A 26,611-nucleotide genomic window follows, 5' to 3' on the forward strand; every position below is an offset into this window, starting at 1 on the left:
TAGTGTTGGGCCACTCGGGCCACTCGCGAGTTGATCGTCCGCTGGTGGTGAAGAGCGCGTCTTTTTAACCGGTCGTGTAGTAACGTTTCTTCCGCGCTGATGCTCATCACTACTGGTATCACTCATTTTGGCGTATTCTGTGCAGGTCACCAGTTATGGGTGGTACTAGTGGTATTCAATGATTACGTGACACATCACTAGCAATGAAAATGCCCATAATAAAGATTTAGTAAATATTACTATATTTCTATAACAACGAGAAGGTAAATAGTGATATACGGCTATACAACATATGCGCATCGGCTTCTACACTACAACCACATTGGTTTTACGCCTAAATTCACGTAAAAGGTCACAAAAGGTACGACACATAAGATCGCGTAATAATGCCACGTGCGTTGCGCGGACAGGCGACACGCGTTCCCCGTCGAGTGCAGTTTCGGACTGATTGAATAATGTAATTAGGTCAACGCTTGCACCTCGCGGCCGGTTTTTTATGCCTATCTAATTTTGTAGTGCAGGCAAATGATCGACGATTGCGGTGTCGACAAACTAGTCGATAAAATAGATATTATGTTGTGTGTCTGTTTATATTATGTGTTTAATTATGTGTGTGTGGTGTAATGTAGCCCACAAAAATAATAATTACAATTTCGGGTTCGGCATCGATATAATAACAACCCCTGCTACTTTTTTTTTATATATTTCCATTGTACAGACACCACTTTTCTACAATTTTATTATATGTATAGACTAATATCTGTGCCTGTGGTGTTTTAGATTTTTCTAAAGATATGTAGTTTTAAAATTACAGAGGCTCAAAGATTTGTATGTGAATTTTTAAGACCGCGTAACTTTGAAACCGAATATTTTAACGGAAATCTGTAAAACCACAGGTATAGATGTTAGTTCCCGGAACGTTTCTACAAAATTCGATTGAGTATGATTGGTTAGTATTCCAATGAGAGATAAACTATGTTTGTATGGAGCGAGTGACGGAAAACCTTCGGGCTGACTCAAAAAAAACTCGCTGGTGCAGTGGTAAGCGCTGTGGTCTTATTAATGGGAGGTCCCGAGTTCGATTCCCGGTAGGGTTTGTATTATAATTTCTAAATCACTGGTCTGGCCTGATGGGAGGCTTCGGGCGTGGCTAGTTACCACCCTACCTTGCCGTGTCGCCAAGCGGTTTAGCGTTCCAGTATGATGCCATGTAGAAACCAAAGGGGTATAGGTTTAATAAAAACTGATATACCCCTTCCAGTTTAGCTCACTTCGGGTTTTCTGGATGTGTTGGCTCAAATGGCCTTGTCATCCCAAACAATTAAACTTTTTCATTTCATTTCATTTCATTTCATTTCATTTCCATCTTAAAACTTACCAAGTAACCTCGTTCAAAGCGGAAGGGTTGCTCTCATATTCGCTTTTGAGTAGAATTTTGGAGCCTTCAATCACCGTGATGTTTGGTGGCCCCACGTGGACTATTGGAGGGTCTGGAAAATAGAATAGTTCATACATACATCATATAGAAATATCATACAACGTGTAATGAACAAGTCGTCGAAATTCCACGAAGCGATTTGCCTCCTCATTTCTAATTTAAACCGCTAGAATTAGGAACGCCCTTCCAGCATCAGTTTTCCTTTCCAATTATAATATGGGTACAAAAGTTTGTTTTAATGATAACATAATTGTTATAATTGGAAATATATATTTCGTATATATTTCGTAATCGAACCGAGATCTTTCTGATATTTTTTATTTAACCCTGTATAAGTAAGTAGATAACAAGTGTAAATTAAAAATTAATATAAATTTTATAACACCCCCGACAAGTGAAGGTTACAGCAACTAGAAAAGAGCTGATAACTTTCAAACGGCTGAACCGATTTTCTTGTATTATAGCTAAGAACACTCTCGATCAAGCCACCTTTCAAACGAAAAAACTAAATTAAAATCGGTTCATTAGTTTAGGAGCTACGATGCCACAGACAGATACACAGATACTAAAAAGTGGTACTTACACCAAACTTCCAGCTCTCGAGTAGCGTGTATAGGATGCTCATTCATCTGTAACATCACTTTGTTGATGGCTTTACAGATGAATTTTCTGCCATTTTCATACCGCGTCGCCTTGATGGTCAAGTTTGACACCGTCTCGAATGTTGTATCTCTCTGGAAGAAGCGATTTTTCTGTCAAGAGGGGTCTCGCCGTCACTCGCTCCATACAAACGTAGTTCCAATTTCATTTGAATATTAAGCAACCAAAGTCCATGAAATTTTGCAGACATATTCTAGAAACTAATATCTGTGCCTGTGGTGTTTTAGATTTTCTAAAAATATGTAGTTTTAAAATTACAGGGGCTCAAAGATGCCTGTGCTTTTCTAGATTTCTGTTAAAATATTCGGTTTCCAAGTTACGCGGTCTTAAAAATTTACATGCAAATCTTTGAGCCCCTGTAATTTTAAAACTACATATTAAAAAAAATATCTAAAACAGCACAGGCACAGATAAATATGTCTGCAAAATTTCATGGACTTTGGTTGCTTGATATTCAAATGAAATTGGAACTACGATTGTATGGAGTAAATGACGGAGAGAGCCCTGTTAATCCAATTTCTTGAATAAAAATTGTTTTGGTAGATATGTTTTTTTAAAAGAATATGAGCCATGCTAATCATGACTAATACTCCCCTTTCCCCTCCAATTAAGCGTAAAGCTTGTGCCAGGAGTGGGTACGACAATAGTACAATGTTTACTAATCAAATTGCTTGAATAAAATTGTTTTTCTAGATAATATTATGGTTTGTGGAGATTCTAATATTATGTGTTAAAGATATTTTTATTGGACTTTTTGTTATGTCCTAATTTTGTTATATTAAAGGATTTTTTAAGGAATTTCATTATGTTTCTGTTTAAAAAAACAAGAGTTCGTCTTCATCTTATAGGATTCAAATAAGTTCTTACAAATATCTTTGAAAAGATAGGTATTTCTTTTGTTTCCATCGGGCTCAAAATGTTGAATTTTAAGAGGATCATTGTCAACGATCCCCCGTCGATTTCCTACGTATGATATTATTGTTCTCATCTCTATCTGCCCTGGTTCGTGTATTCTCGGTTCCTAGATCGGTGCATTTGTGATAACCAATTCTAATTGCTGTGATTGGCTGAATTTACCATGTTCTTGCTGCGACAGTGAGTTTGAGCCACTAGCGGAACAATGTTAGCCGGTCAGAAATGATTGCAATTAGTCAACCTGTATGACGTCCGTGTTCTGTTTTTGATTACAAAAAAGAAAAAATTGTTGTTGCAATCATCAATTTTAGCAAATAGTGAAAGAGAGACGACCAATGAGAGGTCACAACTACCGTCACACTTTCTGTGAAACTATGGCAGTAGGCTTACCGAGTAATGAAAACAATTTTTCATTCTGTAATGTCATGTGGCAAGTAGGGTTGCCACCTGCCTCTTTTTGATTTACAGGCTACCACCATCAAAAATACGGGGTTTAGATTTGAAGAAATTTAAAAATTTGAAGTATTTGAAGAAATAGGCGGTGGTTCTCTCTGAAATGCATGGAAAGCCTATTTAGATATTTCAGTTTATTTGTAAGTTTTGTATTTTTTCTCTGTATGTTGCCGTGTCTTGATTGGTGAACTGTGTTTGCAATGTGATTTTAAATAAAAGATTTATTTATTTAAATAGCTTTTAAAAACTCTAGTTTTGTAAAGCAAAATGTTATACATTTCATGCATACAATCTTTGCATTTTAACTTAAATTTACATTTAACTTGTAATTCCACCTTCACAGTATCAATACTATGGCCGTAGCCAGGAATCGATTTCGGGAGAGGTTTTATCAGGGCCGGAACTGAATCCTGTCATGAGGAAAAAAACATTCGCTCAACTTTATGGGCTAATTACCTGGTTAGTGGAATTTCGCCTTTCAATTTGACAGTGAGATAAAATACAACAATAAAAAAGCGCGAGCGCAGTGAGCGTAAGTGTTTTTGGTTCAATTACAGAAAGAATTAAAGTGAAAGGGAAACGAGTTTAGCCATAGCAAGATTTTATTTTTAAAGCTCCCTATCCATACTAATATTACAAATACGACAGTATATCTATTTGCCTATCTATTTGTTACCCTTTCACGGCCCATCTTCTTTACCAAAATTTTGGTACTTACTATTCAGAGGTAACTTGCATCCCAGACATAAACTTTTTAGCCCGGAAAATCCCCCACGGAATTTTTAAAACTCTAAATTCATGCAAACGAAATTGCGGGGCTTACACTAAGTAATACAAATTCAAAGCGCGAGTGAAGTGAGCGCGAAATGTTTGATATATTTCCAAAAAAAAATTGGTAAGCAAATGCAAGAAATAGTGTAAGTATTATTTTAGGCTTAGGTTTTTGACGGCTTCCCAGGCGCAGTCGCCATTTCTAAATTTCTGGTCTGGTGGGAGGCTTCGGTCATGGCTAGTTATATGGTTAGTATGGCCCTAACGGCCAAGAAATTAGACTGCATCATCACTTACCACTAGAAAAGATTAAAGTCACGGGCTAACTTGTATAAAAAAAAGGCTAACATCCTCAAACCAAGCCCCGCCGCCTTGGCTACGACCATGATCAATATCGAGTGGGTTTCGGCTACGCATTGCCGCAAAAGGAAAATATTATTTCTACTGGACATAACGTCAGTGTTCGGTTTCGCCAGCCAAGTGCGAGTCAGACTCACGCACCGAGGGTTCCGATTCGGGTATTTTTTTCGACATTTTACACGAGAAATCAAAAACTGTTATGCATTAAAAAAAATATGCATAAAAATAAATAAAAATCTGTTTTAGAATGAACAGGTAAAGCCCTTTCATATGATAACCCACTTGATATATGTAGTTATCTTACTTTGAAAATTGAAAATACTAATATTTGTTCATGAACACATGACAGACGGATAGAAGGACAGATGGACAGACGGACAGACGGAAAGACAGACAGACTGATAGACAACGAAGTGATCCTATAAGAGTTTTTTTTGCTTTTGAGTTACGGAACCCTAAAAATATTTAGTTTTATTTGCCCCGTATTTTATTTTCATAATTACCGGTTTCTCTATCCTGACATACGGGGTAACCAGTAAAATACGGGGCCTCTGGCAACCCTATTCGGAAAACACTGTCACATTCAAGTTAATGTCAAATATTTTGTTTTCAATTACAGAAAGCTGCATCAATCATTATTACAATATTTTCTTTGTTGTGATTGGCTGAATTTTTGAGTTTCAGCCAATAAACAGACTGTTTGCCAATTAAACGTCATAACAATATAAATGCCAGAAAGTTTAACCAAATAAAACAAACTTAATGAGAACATAGTGAGAATGCAAACGGCACACAATTTATAATACATATTATGTTAGTCGTATATAATAGATATTATAGTAGTCGTTCACTTTGGTAATAGTCAGATTGTCATCAGTAAAATTGATATTGGTCGATGTATCGTAAATTATTGTTTCGGTGACAAATATTTTTATTATCTATTTATCTTTGAACAGAATGGAATAGAATGAAATGGAATGGAATACAATGATAAATTTTTATTCCTGTAAACTTTTAGGTAAACTTCAAAGTGTTTTTGGATGGTCAGAAAAATTTACCACTGGTTCGGAATGCCGTTCCTACGTTTTCTAGGGTTTCGTACCTCAAAATGAAAAACGGAACTCTTATAGGATCACTTTGTTGTCTATCTGTCTGTCTGTCGTGTGTGTCAAGAAAACCTCTAGGGTACTTCCCGTTGACTCAAAACCATGAAATTTGGCAGGTAACCTAACTGCGTAATTTTGGGTAGTTTTTTTAATCGATAAAGAAAGTTTGCGACATTGTTCAATAAAAAATTTGGATTCCAACTCCTCAATCCTGATGTTGCAGGGGACCTGACTACTAAAGCTAATGGGATTTAAAAAGTGTCGATTATTAATTGATATTGAAGGTATCTATACCAAGTTAACACTTTGTCGTTGACCTCAACCCTGATGCTGTAAGAAATTGCATTCCTAAATCCTGGTGATCCCTCGGGATTTGAAAAGGATAATCCGTTTAAATATTCTTACGTGATACAGAAACAAGTTGCATCCCGGGGACGGGCTATTACGGAGAGGCAACTTTTGTTCTGGGAAATGAAAGGATCGGGATTTTTAAAAACCTAAATCCACGCGAGCGAAGCTGCGGGCATTAGCTAGTTGTAAATATGTTTAGAAGCTACTATAAGATAATAGATAAGGTACTTATTTCCTTATATTTTTAATGTATGGCAGCGCGCGGTTTTAAATTATAAATTGCACGTCCTGTCCTTTTCTGTAATACATTTTTTTCTCAATATCTACCGCTTTATCTCATAGCAAGAGTCTGTAAGACATAATACAGTGAAAATAGTCAAAATATACAATTTTTGCAGTTTCCACGTCAGTACCTGTCGAATTTTTCTAACAGTGTAAGCAGCAGAGCTGAGTTTACCATCAAGTGTTGATATGTGGGTGTTCCATAGAAGCTTTGCATCTAACATTATACCGAGAAACACGGGGTTCTCCTTTATTTTCAACATATGATTATTTATCAATGAATTTATGTCATTTAAGGTCCTGGTATTGGGCAGTGTGAATTCAACACACTTAGATTTTTTTGCATTTGGAAGTAAATTGTTAGCAATAAATCAGAGAGTGACCTGTGATATGGCATTACATATAGTATACATTGTCAAAAATTATAATATTAAAGCTGTGCGTATTGCGTGAGGAATAGGTTGCAAGAGAGTTGCAACTTGCAGGGTTTGATGCATACGCTATTGCCAGCAAACATGAGACATATTTTTATCTACAGGCAACGTCTGAGTAGGTAACGCATACGTCTAACGCAAGTTGAAATGTATTTAGTTAGACCTATCGACAAGTTTGGAGTCGGGTGCAGTCTAAATGTGGCCCGTGTGTTTAGACTGTCCGTTTCTGTCAGTTTCACGTGTCGTCCCCCGCACTTCACCACCCCGCTTGCACAAATCGAGACAGCACGAAATTTTCAAGATTTCTGGGTGTAATTTCTGGTTTTCGTAGTTCCCACATAATTATAACAATATAAAATATATAACGATAATTTTTTTACTACATAATATTCATTAAATTTTTTAGGTCTGTGGTTTTTCCAAATTTCATTAAATTGCTTCGTTGTCTAGAAAAACGAGCACAAAGTTGGGCCTTTTTTTAAAGAAAAATACAAATCTTTGAGCCCCTGTAATTTTAAAACTACATATTTTTAGAAAAATCTAAAACACCACAGACACAGATATTAGTTTCTAGACTATGTCTGCAAAATTTCATGGACTTTGGTTGCTTAATATTCAAATGAAATGGGAACTACGATTGTATGGAGTAAGTGACGGAGAGAGCTCTGTTAATCGAACTGATGTTATTTAAAACGCCTTTTGAGAAACTTGTTTATTAGTTAGTCTATTTCTAATGAAATATCTATCTAGATTCTAGAATCTAGACAAAAGGACGACGTTCTTTCGTCTAGATAGATAGATATTTGAAGATCACCTCTATTGAAAATGTTTCAGACAATTATTATTGTCTCGATGTCTCGGAGAATTGGAAACAATAAGAATGAACAGAATTCAGAAAAGATAAAGAATGGGAGAGAGCTATGCTCGGGGTGATAGAGCCTTGATAGGTCAACGGTTATGATGCTTTAACAGGGCTCTCTCCGTCACTTACTCCATACAATCGTAGTCCCAATTTCATTTGAATATTAAGCAACCAAAGTCCATGAAATTTTGCAGACATATTCTAGAAACTAATATCTGTGCCTGTGGTGTTTTAAATTTTTCTAAAAATATGTAGTTTTAAAATTACAGGGGCTCAAAGATTTGTATGTGAATTTTTAAGACCGCGTAACTTTGAAACCGAATATTTTAACGGAAATCTGGTAAATCACAGGCATAGATATTAGTTCCTGGTACGTTTCTACAAAATTCCAATGAGTATGATTGGTTAGTATTCCAATGAGAGACGAACTACGTTTGTATGGAGCAAGTGCCGTAGAGACCCCTGTTAAAGCACCACCACCTCTTAATGGTGACGTCACACCGCAAACCCCATGATTTGACGGCCTGCCTATCGCAGTGGTCTTACGAGTATTAGTAGGAGGTCCGTCAAAAATGGCAGTGCGGGTGTCGAAGCCTGCACTAAGCTTTGCGACAAATACCACGGGGGGTCTGTATTCTAGGGGTGTAAACTGCTCAAAAGGTAGTTTTGGGTTCGATTCCCATAAATTTAAAATTTTATTAAAACTTACCTCTTCAGTTTCTCTCTGCTGCTCGAACATACATGTAACAAAAGAAAAAACGGATATTAGTAAAAAGTTGCTTCGAATAGGCAAAGGTTAATATTTTAATAACTTATTTGGCTTATAAAGATATCAAGGGTTCCGTACCTCAAAAGGAAAAACGGAATCCTTATAGGATCACTTGGTTGTCTATCTGTCTGTCCGTCCATCCGTCCGTCCGTCGCGCGTGTCTGTCAAGAAAACCTATAGGGTACTTCCCGTTGACCTACAATCATGAAATTTGGCAGGTAGGTAGATCTTATAGCAAAAGTAAAGGAATAATCTAAAAACCGTGTATTTGTGGTTACATCACAGAAAAAAAAATCAAAATGTGTTTTAATTTTCAAAGTAAGATAACTACCAAGTGGGGTATCATATGAAAGTGTTTTACTTGTACATTCTAAAACAGATTTTTATTTATTTTTGTGCATAATAGTTTCTGATTTATCGTACAAAATGTTGGAAAAAATACCCGAGTACGGAACCCTCAGTGCGCGAGTCTGACTCGCACTTGGCCGATTTTTGAAAATAAACTCAGATGTAATGTAGCTTACTATTGGTGAAAGAATTTTCAAAATCGGTTCAGTGGTTCCAGAGGTTACTTCCTACAGACAAACTTACAAACTTTATCTTTTTTTAATACTACCTACTATAGAAGTATCGAATGAACGCAAGTTCAGAATTCAATCCCGCGCAAATCCATTGACAAAAGCTTGTAGCATTTTATTCTACACAGTATTAATTGGTTTGTTCTGTAATTCGATTAGTACCTACTGAAAAGTTCGAAAGTTCTTTCTAACAAAAGTTCCAGCGCAGCCAGTTGTCATCGACAATACGTATAAAAGTATAAAAGAAAAGAAAAGAAAAGAAAAGAAAAGAAAAGAAAAGAAAAAGAAAAGAATCGAAAGAATTACTCCGCTCGGCCAGTTTTTCATCGGAAAAAATTTTCAACGTTTTCGGGAATTAATTGGTCGGAATTTCACTTCGGCCAAGTTTTTGTTACGTTTTTCTCGTTGTCTATTTAAGGGATGGTCAACATTCGATAGATTTTTATCGACATTAGCTTCTAAGTCATGTATGGCGTTTCCGTGGAAACTTTCGGGGTAAAAGATTTTTATAAAAAACATGTTTATTTAGAAAAATGCAAAGTTACGTAAAAAATTCTAGACATTGACTACTTTTCGAATTTTGTGGACACAAACATAGAGAAGCTGAATTTCTATAGTCAAAGTTAAGATCAAATCATTTATTTAAAACAGGTGCCATTGTATACTTTTTGATAATCGATTGTTGGATTTGTAGGATGATGTAATGCTGATAATAATTAATTACGTGAACTTACCCCCTCTTCCCCACTCCGTCTTCCCTAATTCACCCCCCAAGTCTAGGAAACCTAGCTTATTAATCACGGTTTAAAAAAATAATATTCTGGTATGAAAAAGGGGATGATTTTCAAGGTAATATTTTATCCATGATGTGATGAGACCTGACTGAATAATATTATCTACCACAGCCTTAAATCACATCACACTTCACACTAAAGTCAAAGTCAAAATCATTTATTCAAAGTAGTTAGGTACAATTAATTGTACTCCTTTTGATGGTCGGAATTGTTAAAGTACGATATAGTGGTGATAATTAATTACGTGACTTAAAACTAAAGCTACGAGGGTTCCAAACGCGCCCAGGTCTGAGAAGAGCCACAACAAACTCAGCCAACATAAAAACATTTGTATTACAAAGTCAAAGTACAGCGCAGTTTAATTTTTATCGATATCGATAAAAACCTATCGCACAACATCTCTATAATCCGATTACTGTAGTAGGCTGCATTTCAAGGTATTTTCAAGTCGCAAATGTTTTCCCTGTTCATATTGTGTTACTTTTGCTGCGTTATTTTCTTTTGAAAATTCTCATTCCTGTAAGCGTAGTAGTTAGAGAGCCGGTGGCATGATTATCCATACAAATATTATAAATGCGAAAGTGTGTCTGTCTGTCTGTCTCTGTCTGTCACTTTTCACGGCCCAACAGTGTAACCGATCCTGACGAAATTTGGTACAGGGTTAGCTTATATCCCGGGGACGGACATAGACTACTTTATATCCCGGAAAATCAAAGAGTTCCCGCGGGATTCCTAAAGACCCATCCACTTAACAGATTTGTATAGGTACCGAAGTAGCTTGCGTCCCTGTAATAGAAATAGGCAATTTTTTATCCCAGAAAATCAAACAGTTCCCACGGGATCGGGTCAAAGCCTCCCACCAGACCAAAGGAGAAGAAGTTTTATAATTTTGCCACCGGCTCTCAGCCTACAGGGTTTTCAAAGTCATTAAAGTTCGTACACTTTTTACTCCTACTACTTTACCGTTAACGTTTCATTGTATCAATTGAATGCGCAATCAATTTGTAAAGACCTTTGTACCTATCTGTTTAGCTCTCATTGGTTTAGTGGCTTCTTCATTCGACTGCGGACCCAGTCTTGGGTTCGAATCTTGGCTGAGGCCGAAAAAATATTGAGTTTTTCGAATATTTATGTCGTCATATCTGTGTATTTCATACAAGCATTCGTATTTCATATAAAGCGATCGTTTTGACGATTAATAAAAAGTTGCTGATTTGGCTAGTCATCATCCGCATCACACTAATATTATAAAATCGAAAGCTTGTGTGTATGTGTATGTGTGTGTGTGTGTGTGTGTGTGTGTGCATGTGTGTGTGTGTGTGTGTGTATGTTTGTTTTGTTACTCCTTCACGCAAAAGCTACAGGACGGATTTTGCTAAAATTTGGAATGGTGATAGATAATATCCTGGATTAGCACATAGGCTACTTTTTATCCCGGAAAATCAAAGAGTTCCCACGTGATTTTGAAAAAGCTAAATCCACGCGGGCATCGGCTAGTTCTTCAATAAACTTTTTTTGCAGCGCACAGTTAGGTACATAGCGCACTTTTATCACTCGTGATTAAAGTATACGTAAAAAAGTCTAATGGAGTAGAGGGTTAATACTTTGAGAGTTATCTTTTAATTAATTTTTTTTCAGTTATAATTGGGAGTTACCCCACTCAGTTGATGTTTACTTGAGTTTCACTAATTGCATTTTACTTTTTGAAAAAGATGTAATTGTGGCATAAATTGAAAAAGCTACAGTACTGGTAGAAAAAGCTTTGATTGTCTCTAATATTACATTATTTATATGAAAAAGTGTTCCTGTCTGCCGGTTATGTCGTATATAAGTTATTTCTTTCCTATCGTTTCGCTCTTGTCAAGAAAACAACCCTAAAAATAGTATAAAAGACTAGCGACCCGCCTTGGCTTTGCACGGGTGGCTTATTTTCATAGGGATCTCTAATTTAAAATAAAAGAAAATTAAAAATTTATAACACCCCCGACAAGTAAAGGTTACAGTAACTAGAAAGAGCTGATAACTTTCAAACGGCTGAACCGATTTTCTTGGATTATAGCTAAGAACACTTTCGATCAAGCCACCTTTCAAACAAAAAATTAAATTAAAATCGGTTCATTAGTTTAAGAGCTACGATGCCACGGACAGATACACAGATACACAAATACACACGTCAAACTTATAACACCCCTCTTATTGGGTCGGGGGTTAAAAAATATAGCTTATAGCACACTACTTAAAATTTATGTAACATCTTTTTTACTTACAATCTTGCAATAAATAAATAAATAAGAAAAATGTAGCTTGCTCAGTTGAGTAGTTCCAGAGATTAACCTCTAGAAACAAACTTACAAACTTTACCTCTTTATAATATTAGTATAAATAACTTGAGAAGCGACTAGCTTGTTACTGGAACAAATTTCTTTCTCAGCGAAGTTTTTCTCAATGAAATATCAGTTTTCGCGGGAAAAGATAAAAGATAACATAAAACGCCGCTCTGATATGAAACTAGTGATGAAAAGTTTCCTTTTTATCGATAAATATGACGCAATCAGCTATTATATCGATTAAAATAATCGGCAGGTATCCATATGATCCCTAACTTGTAAATAATTACAAACTTGATATTGGGTAATCTTTGTAAAGCCAGACAAGAGAGGAAAAAAAGGTATCCATATCAATTATGGCGCGTGATGATGGTCCGCGTGGATTTAGGTTTTTAGAAATCCCGTAGGAACTCTATGATTTTCCGGGATAAAAGTAGCCTATGTGCTAATCCAGAATATTATCTATCTCCATTCCAAATTTCAGCCAAATCCGTTCAGTAGTTTTTGCGTGAAAGAGTAAAAAACACACAGGTACACACATACATAATATTATACACAAACTTTCGCCTTCATGATATTAGAGTTGAGTTTGATGTGGGCTCTTCTCAGACTTGGGCGCGTTTGGAACCCTCGTAGCTTTAGTTTTAAGTCACGTAATTAATTATCACCACTATATCGTACAACAATTCCGACCATTAAAAGGAGTACAATTAATTGTATCTACTTTGAATAAATGATTTTGACTTTGACTTTGACTTTGACTTTAGTGTGAAGTGTGATAGTGTAAAGTGTGATGTGATGTGATGTGATGTGATTTAAGGCTGTGGTAGATAATATTATTCAGCCAGGTCTCATCATATCATGGATAAAATATTACCTTGAATATCATCCCCTTTTTCATACTAGAATATTAATTTTTTAAACCGTGATTAATGAGCTAGGTTTCCTAGACTTGGGGGGTGAATTAGGGAAGACGGAGCGGGGTAGAGGGGGTAAATTAGCACACATCGATCAGTTCATCGCGAAGAAGCTGGTTGGTGACAGAATGAAAAATTGCAACGACCCAATTCACCCCCCACTCCTCCCATTAGCGGTAGTAAAGAATATTGATGTAACATTGTATTATACTTGAGTGAAGATAAAATTTTGTAACATTTTTATACGAATGGATACTACTTTATGCCCGCGACTTCGTTCACGTGGATTGAGGTTGGTAGAAATCCCGTGGGAACTTTTGATTTTCCAGGATCAATAGTAGCTTATCCGTAGTAGCCTGTCCCTGGGATGCAAGCTACCTATCCAACTATACCAAATTTCAAACCCCTACTTTTCCGCCTTATGGGTTGATTTTTCAAAAATTCTTTCTTAGCGGATGTCTACATTATGGAGAACTCTCGGCAAGCACGTTTCCTCACGAAGTTTTCCTTCACCATCAAAGCAAGTGATATTTAATTGCTGAAACATATGACTCTGAAAACTTAGCTTTCAAAGTGCGTGCCTGGGATCGGAACCCGGGCCTTCTATTAAGAAGGCTGATGTTTTAACCACTAGGCCATCACGGCTCTATATTTTTAGACGTGTTCCTAAATTAAGACACAATGTGTCTGATTCTGTTGGCAACTAAATTTTAGAGTATTCGCATCCTATTCTTACTAATATAATATGAAAAGAACAGACATATCTTGACAGTTCTAAATTTAATTTAGAGCTGTCAAACCTCGTGACTTTAGCGGCCAGTCGCGAGCCTATTGTTTAAATTTATAGTGTGCACTAAAATTTAGAGTCTTTAAATGTAAAATTCATGTTTCGTCCCTTTTCAACAATATTAAAAGGAGGAAGACGCAGATACTCTAAATTTAGTTTAGATAACAGAATCGGCGCCAATGCGGCGTCGAATCTGTTGTCTCTCTCTCTAAATTTAGAGTATCTGCATCTTTTTTCTTTTTAATATTGCTAAAAAAGGACGGAACATGAATTTTACATTTAAAGACTGTAAATTTTAATGCGCGCTACGAAAAAAATAAAGTCTCGAGTTTTGACAGCTCTAAATTAAATTTAAAACTGTCAAACTGTCTGTCCTTTTCATATTACATTAGTAAGAAGAGGATGCGAATATTCTAAGTTGTGCTCGGAATCGGTACGGAAGATACTCGCGAGGAGCTAGTTGGTGACACAATGAAAAATTGCCATGACCCATTTCTGCAGCGTCACAGACTTAGCGCATATTGATGTGACATTATCTGACTACATTACAGAAGAAAATTTTGAAAAATATTTAGAAAGTAACTAGCTATTTATCTATATAAGTATAACAAGTGAAAATAAAAATTTATAACACCCCCGACAAGTGAGGGTTACGGTAACTAGAAAAGAGCTGATAACTTTCAAACGGCTAAACCGATTTTCTTGGATTATAGCTAAGAACACTCTCGATCAAGCCACCTTTCAAACAAAAAAAACTAAATTATAATCGGTTCATTAGTTTAGGAGCTACAATGCCACAGATACACAGTTACACAGATACACAGATACACACGTCAAACTTATAGCACCCCTATTTTTGGGTCGGGGGTTAAAAAGAAAAGCTGTCTGACTAATTGACTGACTGATCTGTCAACGCACAGCTCAAACTACTCAACGGATCAGGCTGAAATTTGGCATACAGATAGCTATTATGACGTAGACATCCGCTAACAAATGGTTTTTGAAAATTCAATTCCTAAGGGGGTAAAATACGGGGTTGAAATTTGTCCATGCAGACGAAGTTGTGGGCATAAGCTATAAAGATAGATCAGTCAGTCAGTCAAACAGCTTTTCCTTTTACATATTTAAACTAGATGATATTAATCCGCGTGGATTTACCTTCTTAGGTTTTCCAAAACCCCGTGAGAACTCTTTGATTTTCCTAGATAAAAATTTGCCTATGTCTATGCCTCCGGAATCAAAGATGGCTTCTAGTTAAAATTACAATAATATGGTTAAACTATACAATAATATTGAAATCTACCCTGAGCTTATAAATTAACGAAGTGAAGGTAGTTATACCAAAATTACTATGACATTTCCAGGAAACATAATCACGTGAGCGAATCCAATTTCCTGCCCCCCCCCCCCCCCCCCCCTATTGTATCTCCCCTCCATGTTTAATTAAAGACACCGCGATGTGACGTGACAGATTAATGAGCTCATATTGCAAAGGATTGGTTGAAAATATATGTTTGTTGTGGGCTCTGCCCAGACCTAGGCGCGTTTAGAACCCTCGAAGCTTTAGTTTTTAACCCCCCACCCAAAAAGAGGGGGTTAGGCGCTACGATGCCACAGCCAGATACACAGATACACAGTCAAACTTATAACACCCCTCTTTTTGGGTCGGGGGTTAAAAACAGAGTCGCAGTTTCATGTGATGATTCAAATGAAGCGGTAATTTTTGAGAGAGTATAATAAAGTGCCGGCTAACGGCTGCAACAACAAAAACTGGGAGCGAGCAATTTTCTCCGATCTCACACAAAAAACCGCTTTTTGATGTGGCGCAAGTTATAAAAGTTTAGCTACCGTGTGCACGTCTGACTTGGTCACGCGACTCGAGAAATCACACTAATATTATAAAGGCGAAAGTTTGTACGTGTGTGTGTGTGTGTGTGTGTGTGTGTGTGTGTGTGTGTGTGTGTGTGTGTGTGTGTGTGTGTTTGTTACTCCTTCACGCAAAAACTACTGGACGGATTTGGCTGAAATTTGGAATGGAGATAGATAATATCCTGGATTAGCAAATCGGCTACTTTTTATCCCGGAAAATCAAAGAGTTCCCACGGGATTTCAAAAAACCTAAATCCACGTGGGCGAAGTCGCGGGCATCGGCTAGTATGCCTATAAAGACGCATCTCTTAGACGGCTCTTGTGTTTCCTATGAATTACGCGCTAGAAAGAGAGGCATTTATTAAATTTTAGGCTAAATTGTATTTTATTGCGTCACTAGAAGATGCCCGCGACTTCGTCCGCGTGGATTTAGATTTGTATAGATCCAGCGGGAACTCTTTGGTTTTCCGGGATAAAAAGTAGCCCATTCCGTCCCCGGGATATAAGCTAACCCTGTACCAAATCTCGTCTGAATCGGTTACACTGTTGGGCCATGAAAAGGTAGCAGAGAGACAAACAGACAGACAGACAGACACACTTTCGCTATCAGTATTTCATTATGGATAATAAGTGTCGCAATGTATTTAAATGTCTTTACGGAGTGATCCTTCTGCACATATTCTGTGTCATAAATATGATGGCAAAAAATATGGAGTTCTTGTTCTTCTTTATTATCCATTATAATATATCTGTCGCAGCGAAATGGCATACGCCGGGAGTTAGCCAACTCCCTTAGGGATATCAATCAATTTGTATAACTCAAAAATGACGGACTTGGAACAGTGAAATACGAAAGTTTTAAACGAAACAAAAACGCTACATCTTGTAACTTGATCTAGAACATTAAGTTCGCAGCTTGAAGTAAATGAAAGAATGAAAAACGGCCCACACTTTCCGAGATGTCGTCTATTAAAATAATTGCACGAAACTTTAGCGGATAAGCTGCTCTATTTCTTCTCTGTTCTTGATGGCTAGTCATAGAATAAATGTAAGTATAACGTTTAACGGGAAATAGAATTCATTTGGAGTAAAAAACTCCTTTTACTGAAGAGTGAGAAAATAAGCTGTGATAACCTAGTGGTTAGAACGTCCGGCTCCTAATCGGAGGTCGGGGGTTCGATCCCGGGCACGCACCACTAACTTTTCAGTTATGTGCGTTTTAAGCAATTAAATATCACTTGCTTTAACGGTGAAGGAAAACATCGTGAGGAAACCTGCATGCCTGAGAGTTCTCCATGTTCTCAAAGGTGTGTGAAGTCTGCCAATCCGCATTGGGCCAGCGTGGCAGACTATGGCCTAAACCATTCTCACTCTGAGAAGAGACCCGTGCTCAGTAGTGGGCCGGCAATGATGATCATGATATAGTAAAAGGGATTTACAATTTTGAATACTTAGTCCTAAAATATTACAAGGCCGGTAACGCCTTGACGGTTCCTCTGGTGCTGCAAATGTTCACGGATGATGGTAATCACTTACCATCAGGTGGCTTCCACCACCCGCTTGCTCGTTTACTCGCTATATCAAAATAAAAATAATTGATATTGTTGCAATGCCCTTTTCATTCAGAAAACAACACTGTTTAACGATGGCGTAGTATCATCAATCTGCTTGTAAAAACACAAATTTGATTTACCTGAAGTTTCTGTTACAATATTTCTTCCCCGAAACGGTAATAAAAGGAACTGAAGTTAAATTTTCTTTTTTTATGTAAAATGAAGTTGACAGTGAGAGATGGATGCTGTCCTCTTTTTAAGGGATGATTTTAATTAAATCGTCCGAATTTTTCTTGTTTCGTTACACCGTGGACTTTTTATGGTCCTAGTTCCTTTTTATCGATAACAGGTTTGTGTGCAACTTTTTTTTAAATTTAATTTAATTCAGAACTAGCTGATACCCGCGACTTCGTTCGCGTGGATTTAGGTTTTTGAAATCCCGTGGGAACTCTTTGATTTTCCGGGATAAAAAGATGCCTATTTCGATTACAGAGACGCAAGCTACTTCGGTACCTTTCATACAAATCGGTTAAGTGGATGAGTCTTTAGGAATCTCACGGGAACTCTTTGATTTTCCGGGATAAAAAGTAGCCTATGACCGTCCTCGGGATATAAGCTAACCCTGTACCTAATTTCGTCAGAATCGGTTACACTGTTGGGCCGTGAAAAGGTAGCAGACAGATGGACTCCCTTTCCCCTCCAACTAAGCGTAAAGCTTGTGCCAGGAGTGGGTACGACAATAGTGCAACGGGTGGGGTTTGAACCGCCGACCTTTCGGAATTCAATCCGCTCCTCAACCGTTGAGCTATCGAGGCTAAAATTAAAACTCCTTGGAAAATCTTTTAAAGTCAATTGAAAATAACATAGGGCACCTTTTCAACGGGGAAAATATTATTAAGTTCACTTAAGTAAGTGGTGGGGTAAAAGGGTTATTGTTGCGCCAACACAGACAGTGCAAGCTTGGAGCTGTAAAAGCTGTTTCTGTATGAGGAATGGGGTGGCGTGGAGCTGTTTATTGTTATTGAAATAGTTTTTTATTTTGCCAAAAAGCTCCATTATTATCATGGCAGCTTTATTGCTATTACCATCTAGCCTATGGGCTAATAAGTGACATTATCCTAGCTTAAACTTCTATTGTTGTCTATGTCAATAACATGGACACAAGCTACCTCGATACCAAACATACAAATCAGTTGAGCGGATGGGTCTTTAGGAACCCCGTGGGAACTCTTTGATTTTCCGGGATAAAAAGTAGCCTATGTCCGTCCCCGGGATATAAGCTAACTCTGTACCCGGCGAAATTGGTTAAACTGTTAGGCCGTGAAAAGATAGCAGACAGACAAACAGACAAACTGACAGTCAGACAGACATCCACACTTTCGCATTTATAATATAAGTATGGAAGTATGGATTTCTAAATCTAATTTACAGAAATAGAAATTATTATGTCGATATTCGACGTTTCGTGCGTGTAGATGGCTTCACGCACGAAACGTTTTGCGTCACCATTCCTCATACGCATGGCTAAGGTTTAGAATACTCTTCCGTGATCTGTGTTTCCTACCAATTACAATCCTACCCGGATCTTTAAAACAAGAGTGAATAGCCATCTCCTAGGTAATCCGTCCCATCTTAGGCCAAATCATCACTTTCCATCAGATGTGATTGTGGTCAAGCGCTTGCCCGTAATGAACAAAAAAAAACACAGACAAACATACAGACACCCTTTCGCATTTATTAGTATGGATGTATATTAAAATTGTTAATTACTAGAAAACATAAAAGTAGGTAAGTAAATGAGGTCGTGAATATTAGCTAGTGTTATACCTAATTTATATACTATTCAATTCATGCAGATTTTGTAATAATAGCCAATATTAGCAGAAGCGAAATTGACCTGGTCTTATTATTTCCACCTGCCACGGGGTTTTAACAGAAAAAGATTAGGAGTCGATGATATAAAGTTATTTTTAAATATTAATGTTTGATAGTTAGTTCATCTTTATCATCATCAGCCTGTGGAGGTCCACTGTTGGACATAGGCCTTCCCTATAGAGCGCCACCACACCCCGGTCCTCAGCCTTCCTCATCCAGCCAATTCCCGCAAGCCGCTTTATATCGTTGGTCCATCGTGCTGGAGAGCGTTCCACATGCTGGAGGGGTGGATAGTTAGTTTTGAATTAAATTGAAATTTTTGACAACCTTTCTGGCACAGTGGTGAGCGCTGTGATCTAAATAAGTGAGAGGTCGTGTGTTCGATTCCCGGCAGGTGAAATTTGGAATCCATGATTTATTTTCCTCTAGTCTGGTCTTGTGGGAGGCTACGGCCGTGGCTAGTTACCACCTTCCGGCAAAGCCGTATACCAAAAATCAAACTCAAGACTCCCTCGTAGGGTTCCACACGCGCCCAGGTTTGAGAAGAGCCCACCAAGTGATATAGCGTTCTAGTATGCCGTGTAGAAATCAAAGGGGTATGGGTTTAATAAAAACTGCCATATCGCTTTTAGGTTAAAACTAACGCTATGAGGATCTCAAACGCACCCAGGTCTGAAAAGAGCCCACAACAAACTCAGCCAGGTATCCTTTTTACCCGACTGCGGCCAAACCAAAAGGAAGGGTTATGATTTTAGCAGTCTATGTATGTACGCCTAAACTACTGGACCGATTTTGATGAATGAGGTGTCAATTGATTCGTTGTAAAGGTCTAGGTGACATAGGCTACATTTTATACGAAAAGAGTTGACCTAACGGATGTTACATCAAAAAAGTGGGAGTCTCCAAAAAATTTTTTTGTTACTGTATCGAGTGGGATGTCAAATGAAAGAGGAGAAAATTCTGAGTTTATGAATAGATATGTACTACATTAAATAAATCAAGTGACAGAAAAACATTTCACTTTAAAACTTCAGCCTTTATTAAGATGATCGCAGTCGGGTTTTAGCATCGATGGTATAGGCCCTTCGAAGATAAAAATCGCGCTCAACAAATCAATAGAATTTGCAAAAGTCTATTGACTTTGTCACTAGTGACTTTGATTTGACTTTGGCTACTATTCTTATTTAAAAAAAAAATGACGTAAGATTCAAGCGCATTTTTGCAGTCGGATTTATATGGGAAAGGCTAATCCATATACATCGAGGGGTTTTAGTTATCAACTTTATCTTGTTAAAATTTTAATTACTTAGTCGTCTCCTTTCCACCCGCTGTCCACTGCCCGCTTCAATAAGTCAAATTCAATAATGTTCACAAATGAAACGTCACACTCTGTTCCTTGGCGGAAGAAATTTTATATTTTCCACTTTTCCTCTGAAACTCTCACTTTATTGTCTGGATTTCCTTTTTACTTGATTTCTTGGTTTTCTTTGATGCGATTTATAAAGTTTATTTTTCAATATTTTTTGCTTTGTTGGTAGGTACACGCTCGTTGGTATTGTAATGGCGTAAAGTATTTGGTTTACAGGATATTGGATAAATGGAGGTTTATTTAATTTACATTTTTAACCCCCCACCCAAAAAGAGGGGTGTTATAAGTTTGACGTGTGTATCTGTGTATCTGTCTGTGGCATCGTAGCTCCTAAACCAATGAACCGATTTTAATTTAGTTTTTTTGTTTGAAAGGTGGCTTGATCGAGAGTGTTCTTAGCTATAATCCAAGAAAATCGGTTTAGCCGTTTGAAAGTTATCAGCTCTTTTCTAGTTACTGTAAACCTTCACTTGTCGGGGGTGTTATAAATTTTTAATTTACATGTCGGCGGTACCGACTTTTAGCTGTCAACACTTTGCTCACTGAGCATTACGTCATCTCCCCACTATCGTCGTTAGACTATAAAAACAGACACGCTGTGCGTAACGAGGCATTATTCGTCCGGTTGTTGCCGAGGACACTTCTCAGTAGGAATAGTCTGTCGTACTGTAGGTTTTAGAGTAGTGGTTACCTAAAGTGGTACTGTTGGTTAAACGAGTTGTTATTGTGGTGGTTTGGTTAGATGGTTGGTTTGGGACCGGTGTAAGGGGTGGAGGAGCCGGTCTAGGTAGGTTAGGTTAGGTTCACCTAGTTACGCTGGTAGTTGTGACATGCAGTAAACGGAAGTATTGTCCTTAACACGTCTGAAGATCGTCTAGTGATCGAAGCAGACCCTAAGGATCTCCGCCCGCCTTCATCAATTCTTAAACAATCCTCGGCTCGATCCGACATCAGAAGCGGGATGAACCGTGGAGCCTCTTCAGCTCCACCTAACCACATCGAAGAAAATAGCTGGCTTGTTGCAAGGTCGAGCCAAAACTCTTGGAGATACGTGAATCAATTACCAAAGCTTGGAATATCTGGAAACGAGTGGTTAATGGTGACAAAGACAAGGACATCTGATTCAAGTCCAGGAGGTGAAAGCTACAGGTAATCTGCACTTTTTCAAAATCTTAATATTGCCGCTTTGTGTGTGTGACGTAAGTTGAGGACAGGGGCCTCCTTACTTCTGTGTTTTGTAAGTTGAGGACAGGGGCCTCCTTACTTCTGTGTTTTGTAAGTTGAGGACAGGGGCCTCCTTACTTCTGTGTTTTGTGACGTTTGTGTGTGTGACGTAAGTTGAGAACAGGGGCCTCCTTACTTCTGTGTTTTGTGACGTTTGTGTGTGTGCCGTAAGTTGAGGACAGGGGCCTCCTTACTTCTGTGTTTTGTGACGTTTGTGTGTGTGACGTAAGTTGAGGACAGGGGCCTCCTTACTTCTGTGTTTTGTAAGTTGAGGACAGGGGCCTCCTTACTTCTGTGTTTTGTGTCGTAAGTTGAAGACAGGGGCCTCCTTACTTTTGTGTTTTGTGACGTAAGTTGAGGACAGGGGCCTCCTTACTTTTGTGTTTTGTGACGTAAGTTGAGGACAGGGGCCTCCTTACTTTCACTATTAGTCGTGTCCAACGAGGATGAGGGCTTCCGTGCGTAATCTGTTTCGTACAACGGTACTGTGTTCTTTTTTTTTTTCTTTGGCAGGTCGAGGGCGACCTGTGGTCAGAATGGCCATGTCGGCGCTGATTTACGAAGGCGAGCACGAACGCGCACGAGCAATATCGGACAATCCATGAATCAGGGACGGTGGGGACGGACCGGTCACCAGCTAGCTCCCGAGAACGGTCGCGCGTCAGAATGGCCGTGACGCGACGATGTTAAAAGAGTTTTACTGTCATAGACACCGCACAGTTACAGTTAACCACATACCCTTAACAACAACCAAAAAAAAAAAAAAAAAATTTTGTTTTTAAGTTCAGTTAGATGCCAAGAAATTAATTACTCAGTTAGACGCCACCGAGTTTCTTGCTGGTTCTTCTCGCTAGGTTGTGGCGTTCCGAACCAGTGGTAAATTAGTTTTGAATAATGTTTAGATCATGATTGATTAAGAGTTGCAATAGCAATTGCGCTCTAATCATATGAACTGTAGTTTAGAATCGTTTCAACTAAATTTCGCGTCGCGACATGTCAGTAGATAGGTTCTTGTAATTAGGTTTTGGTTCTTCTCGCAGTATTAGCCTATTTTTTAGACAGATGATCAGTTGAAAGTGATTTGTTAACCTAGGTTGGTTGTGTCAACTTCCTAAGCGTTGAGATGTGATGAATTAGTCAAGCCAAAGAGCCCTAGAAAAAGCCGTGATGGTCAGAATCATAACCAATAGCATTGTACGTTAATTATTGTAATGTTTCTGGTTTACGGAGGTTTACTGACTGAAGGGACGCTGATGTCCGGTCCACTAGTGTTGAGTGGTTGAGGGGACATTGATGTCCAGGTTTAGAATGAGAAAGATGTTCATTGACAGTTAACTGCTAGACAGGATAGACGAGCGGTATAGTGATTTTGTGGTTATGGTTTTGTCCTCACATGCTTTGTGACATTTAGCGTACGAGGGCGTACGCAGGTCAGAATGGCCGTGTCGGCGGTACCGACTTTTAGCTGTCAACACTTTGCTCACTGAGCATTACGTCATCTCCCCACTATCGTCGTTAGACTATAAAAACAGACACGCTGTGCGTAGCGAGGCATTATTCGTCCGGTTGTTGCCGAGGACACTTCTCAGTAGGAATAGTCTGTCGTACTGTAGGTTTTAGAGTAGTGGTTACCTAAAGTGGTACTGTTGGTTAAACGAGTTGTTATTGTGGTGGTTTGGTTAGATGGTTGGTTTGGGACCGGTGTAAGGGGTGGAGGAGCCGGTCTAGGTAGGTTAGGTTAGGTTCACCTAGTTACGCTGGTAGTTGTGACATGCAGTAAACGGAAGTATTGTCCTTAACACGTCTGAAGATCGTCTAGTGATCGAAGCAGACCCTAAGGATCTCCGCCCGCCTTCATCAATTCTTAAACAATCCTCGGCTCGATCCGACATACACTTATAGTACAAACACGTTTTGTGTTGACTGGTTTTACGTGTATTATTGTAAAATGATTTTCTCTGTGATCTAATTAAGTAATATAATTATAAATTTATATCTCACTTATTTGTTATGTGATTATTTTTATAATCCTATTTTATTTAAAAATGTTTACAAAAAACATAAATAACAAAAACATAAAAAAAACAATAATATGAAAATGTTATTAATATTGGCGTCACTCAGAAAAGCAGGTATTATTTAAATATTTTTATCGAATTATTGGAATGTCCTCTCCAAAACCAACACAAAAAAACACAAGTTTAATGTGCAAGGTTATCCGAGAGTTTTAATCTAAACAAACTAATGCCAAAATAAATAATTTAATTAGAGCGTGATTGCTATCACAACATCTAATTATCCAGTTCACAACCCAAATACCGAAAATATGCGATATCGCTCCGAATCTCAGAAGGAGACTGAACTAAAACCTTCAAAACACCCGTATTTATGCAAGTTCAATCTTGTTGGCCTCCTAGTAACAGATTGTATGACATCGAATGAGCCAAATATCGATTTTACCAAACTACCTTCATCAGCTAAATTAATAATTTTATATTATTTTTGACAACTAAATCAACTTTTTTATAAATAACCTTACATTAAGATAATCATGTCTAGAAATTCTCAAAAGCTAAAAAGTAGGTAAGACTATTTTCGTAAATTGTGTACTTGTAAAAAAGTACTTGTAAATGTCTAATTGAACAAAAATATTTTAAATTAGAATTTGACTTCCACAATTATAGCATTTCAATACTCCTGTCGAACATTATCTAATTAGAAAGAAAAAATTATAATGTAACAGAAATTTTTCTAATTACAAAAAGGAAAAGTGTCAAAGTTAATTAATTAATCGATCCAAATGAAATTTCACGGTTCCGTAGCTCTTAGGAATATTCAACAAAAGGGGACGACGGGACCCTAAATTAATTATATCAAATGCGTTTGTCTCATTTTCATGAAAGTTTCAGCCATTTAAAAGTAAAAGGCTAAGAGCAAGTGGACGATTAGCAGATGACGAACAAAACGTTTAGTTGCACGAAGTAAAATTTTACAGGAGTAGCAAAAAATCGGTGAAGTGCGAGTCGAATTCGCACGAGAAGGGTTCCGTACCATCATACAAGAAATAACACTTTTAATTTATTTTTATTTTTCATGACCGCTTTTCAAAAATTCTTATTATTTTTTATTGTAGCAGCAACAGAAATACACATTATGTGTAATTTCAACTCTCTACCTATAATAGTTCGCATGATACAGCCCGCTGACAGACAGACGGACAGACGGGCGGACAGTCTTAGTAATGTTGGCACTCTTCGGGTACGGAATCCTAAAAACCTACCAAGTGCGAGTTAGGCCTCACCCTTTTAGGATTTCGTACATAATTATATTTAAGTCACTGCTTACAATTGTTTTCATTTTCAGTACTTGTTTTTATATTTAAACATTAAGTACATAATATAACGGAATTTCACATTCCTAACTAATTTGCACACAAAAATCAACCTTCAAAAATCATCTAAAACTGACAAAGTTTGACATACCCCATTCCTTTATTTTTTAAGATAAAAAGAATAACAAAATATTCGTACTCTACTCAATGAGTTCTAGACAATAATACCCCACATGCTAAGGTAATTTTTTTTCCATCTTTTTCATGTATGGTAGCCCCCTGAAAAATAATTTAATTGTATTTTTCATTCAATATTCGGTTTCAAGTCAACGTTCTGCACCTAATAACAAAATTTCAGATCTGTAACACTTTTCGAGATTTCTACGAGCTAGAGACCTGTAACACGCGAACAGACAGATGGACAGACAGAAAGCAGGGGTCCATTTGACCCTTAGGGTACCAAACCCTAAAACAGATTAAACACTTAAGAAATATAGTTCATTAGCTCTTACACAAAAACCTGCGCCGTAATGGCTGATTTGTACTAAGTTCCTGTATTAATTAGAAAGTTTAACTTTGAAATTATTTTAATTTGAATGTTTTAACTGAAGGGTACATATTTAGCGTGTAAAAAGGGGTGATCAAAATTAAAATATTTTTTATTCAATTAAACAAGTACTTTGAATCGTCAAATGCATCTACCACTGGTTCGGAATGCCTTTCCTACCGAGAAGAACCAGCAAGAAACTCGGCGGTTGTTCTTTTCAAAGGTTTGATATACAATGATATCCAAATGGTTAAGATTTCTGTCTCGTCCGGGATCCGAACCTATAACTTTTCGGAACTATAATGCGTTTGAAGCAATTATATTGATTTTAATCATGAGGATGGCTTTAAGCTACTATTTGCTACTTGCTATACCGATGAAAATAAAGTCGTGAGGAAACCTGCTTGCCTGAGAGTTCTCAAAGGTGTTTAAATATGTGTTCAAAGGTGTGTAAAGTCTGCTAATCCACACAGCCGGCGTGGTGGACTAAGGCCTAAACGCGTTTCATTTTGAAAGGAGAACCGGTTTATTAAATTAAAATCGGTTCATTAGTTTAGGAGCTGCGATGCCACAGACAGATACACAGATTCACAGATACACAAGTTAAACTTATGACACCCCTCTTTTTGGGTCGGGGGTGAAAAAGTATGTGTAATGTGATACATATAATGATGTATAGCATATAAAGTAATATGATCACGTATCCTTTATATATTTATGAGTGATCTGAGAGTAATTTTTGGTTACGGCTAAGCATGAATATAATATCGAAACCAATATCCTGGGAGTACTTATATTAAGAGAATAGTAGTTCGGCAACTCGATTGAGGTATCTACGCACTGTGGTTGAATTTTGTAATATTTAATAAGTGAATAAGCACCTTCTCGGCAGGCACGCTCTAACTTAGGCTACCTCTGCTTCCACTGTTTGGTGTGATTGCTGTCAAGTGCAAAAGCCTATATAAGTAAAAAAATACTGTTATTTTGGGAAAGAAAATGCCTATCTTGCAAAGTCAATCTTTAAAATCATCATATCAAA

The 26,611-nt window shown here is 37.6% G+C and overlaps 1 protein-coding gene across 11 annotated transcripts in view; it reads right to left on the reverse strand.

Annotated features, from left to right (window-relative positions):
• LOC123878122 (hemicentin-1) overlaps positions 1-26,611 on the reverse strand; it is a 507,061-nt gene that overhangs the window by 33,434 nt on the left and 447,016 nt on the right. For all 11 annotated transcript variants that reach the window (XR_006798755.1, XR_006798757.1, XR_006798756.1 and 8 more), the window contains exons 8-10: positions 8,342-8,359; positions 2,022-2,172; positions 1,379-1,490 (exon numbers count right to left, since the gene is read on the reverse strand). Coding sequence is in view for 8 of the 11 variants with exons in the window: in XM_045925206.1 (XP_045781162.1) it covers positions 1,379-1,490; positions 2,022-2,172; positions 8,342-8,359 (281 nt within the window). In the remaining 3 variants the exon portion in view is untranslated. The remainder of the gene's footprint in view (positions 1-1,378; positions 1,491-2,021; positions 2,173-8,341; positions 8,360-26,611) is intronic.

The sequence above is a fragment of the Maniola jurtina genome, chromosome 25, assembly GCF_905333055.1.
Source record: "Maniola jurtina chromosome 25, ilManJurt1.1, whole genome shotgun sequence".
NCBI lineage: Eukaryota > Metazoa > Arthropoda > Insecta > Lepidoptera > Nymphalidae > Maniola > Maniola jurtina.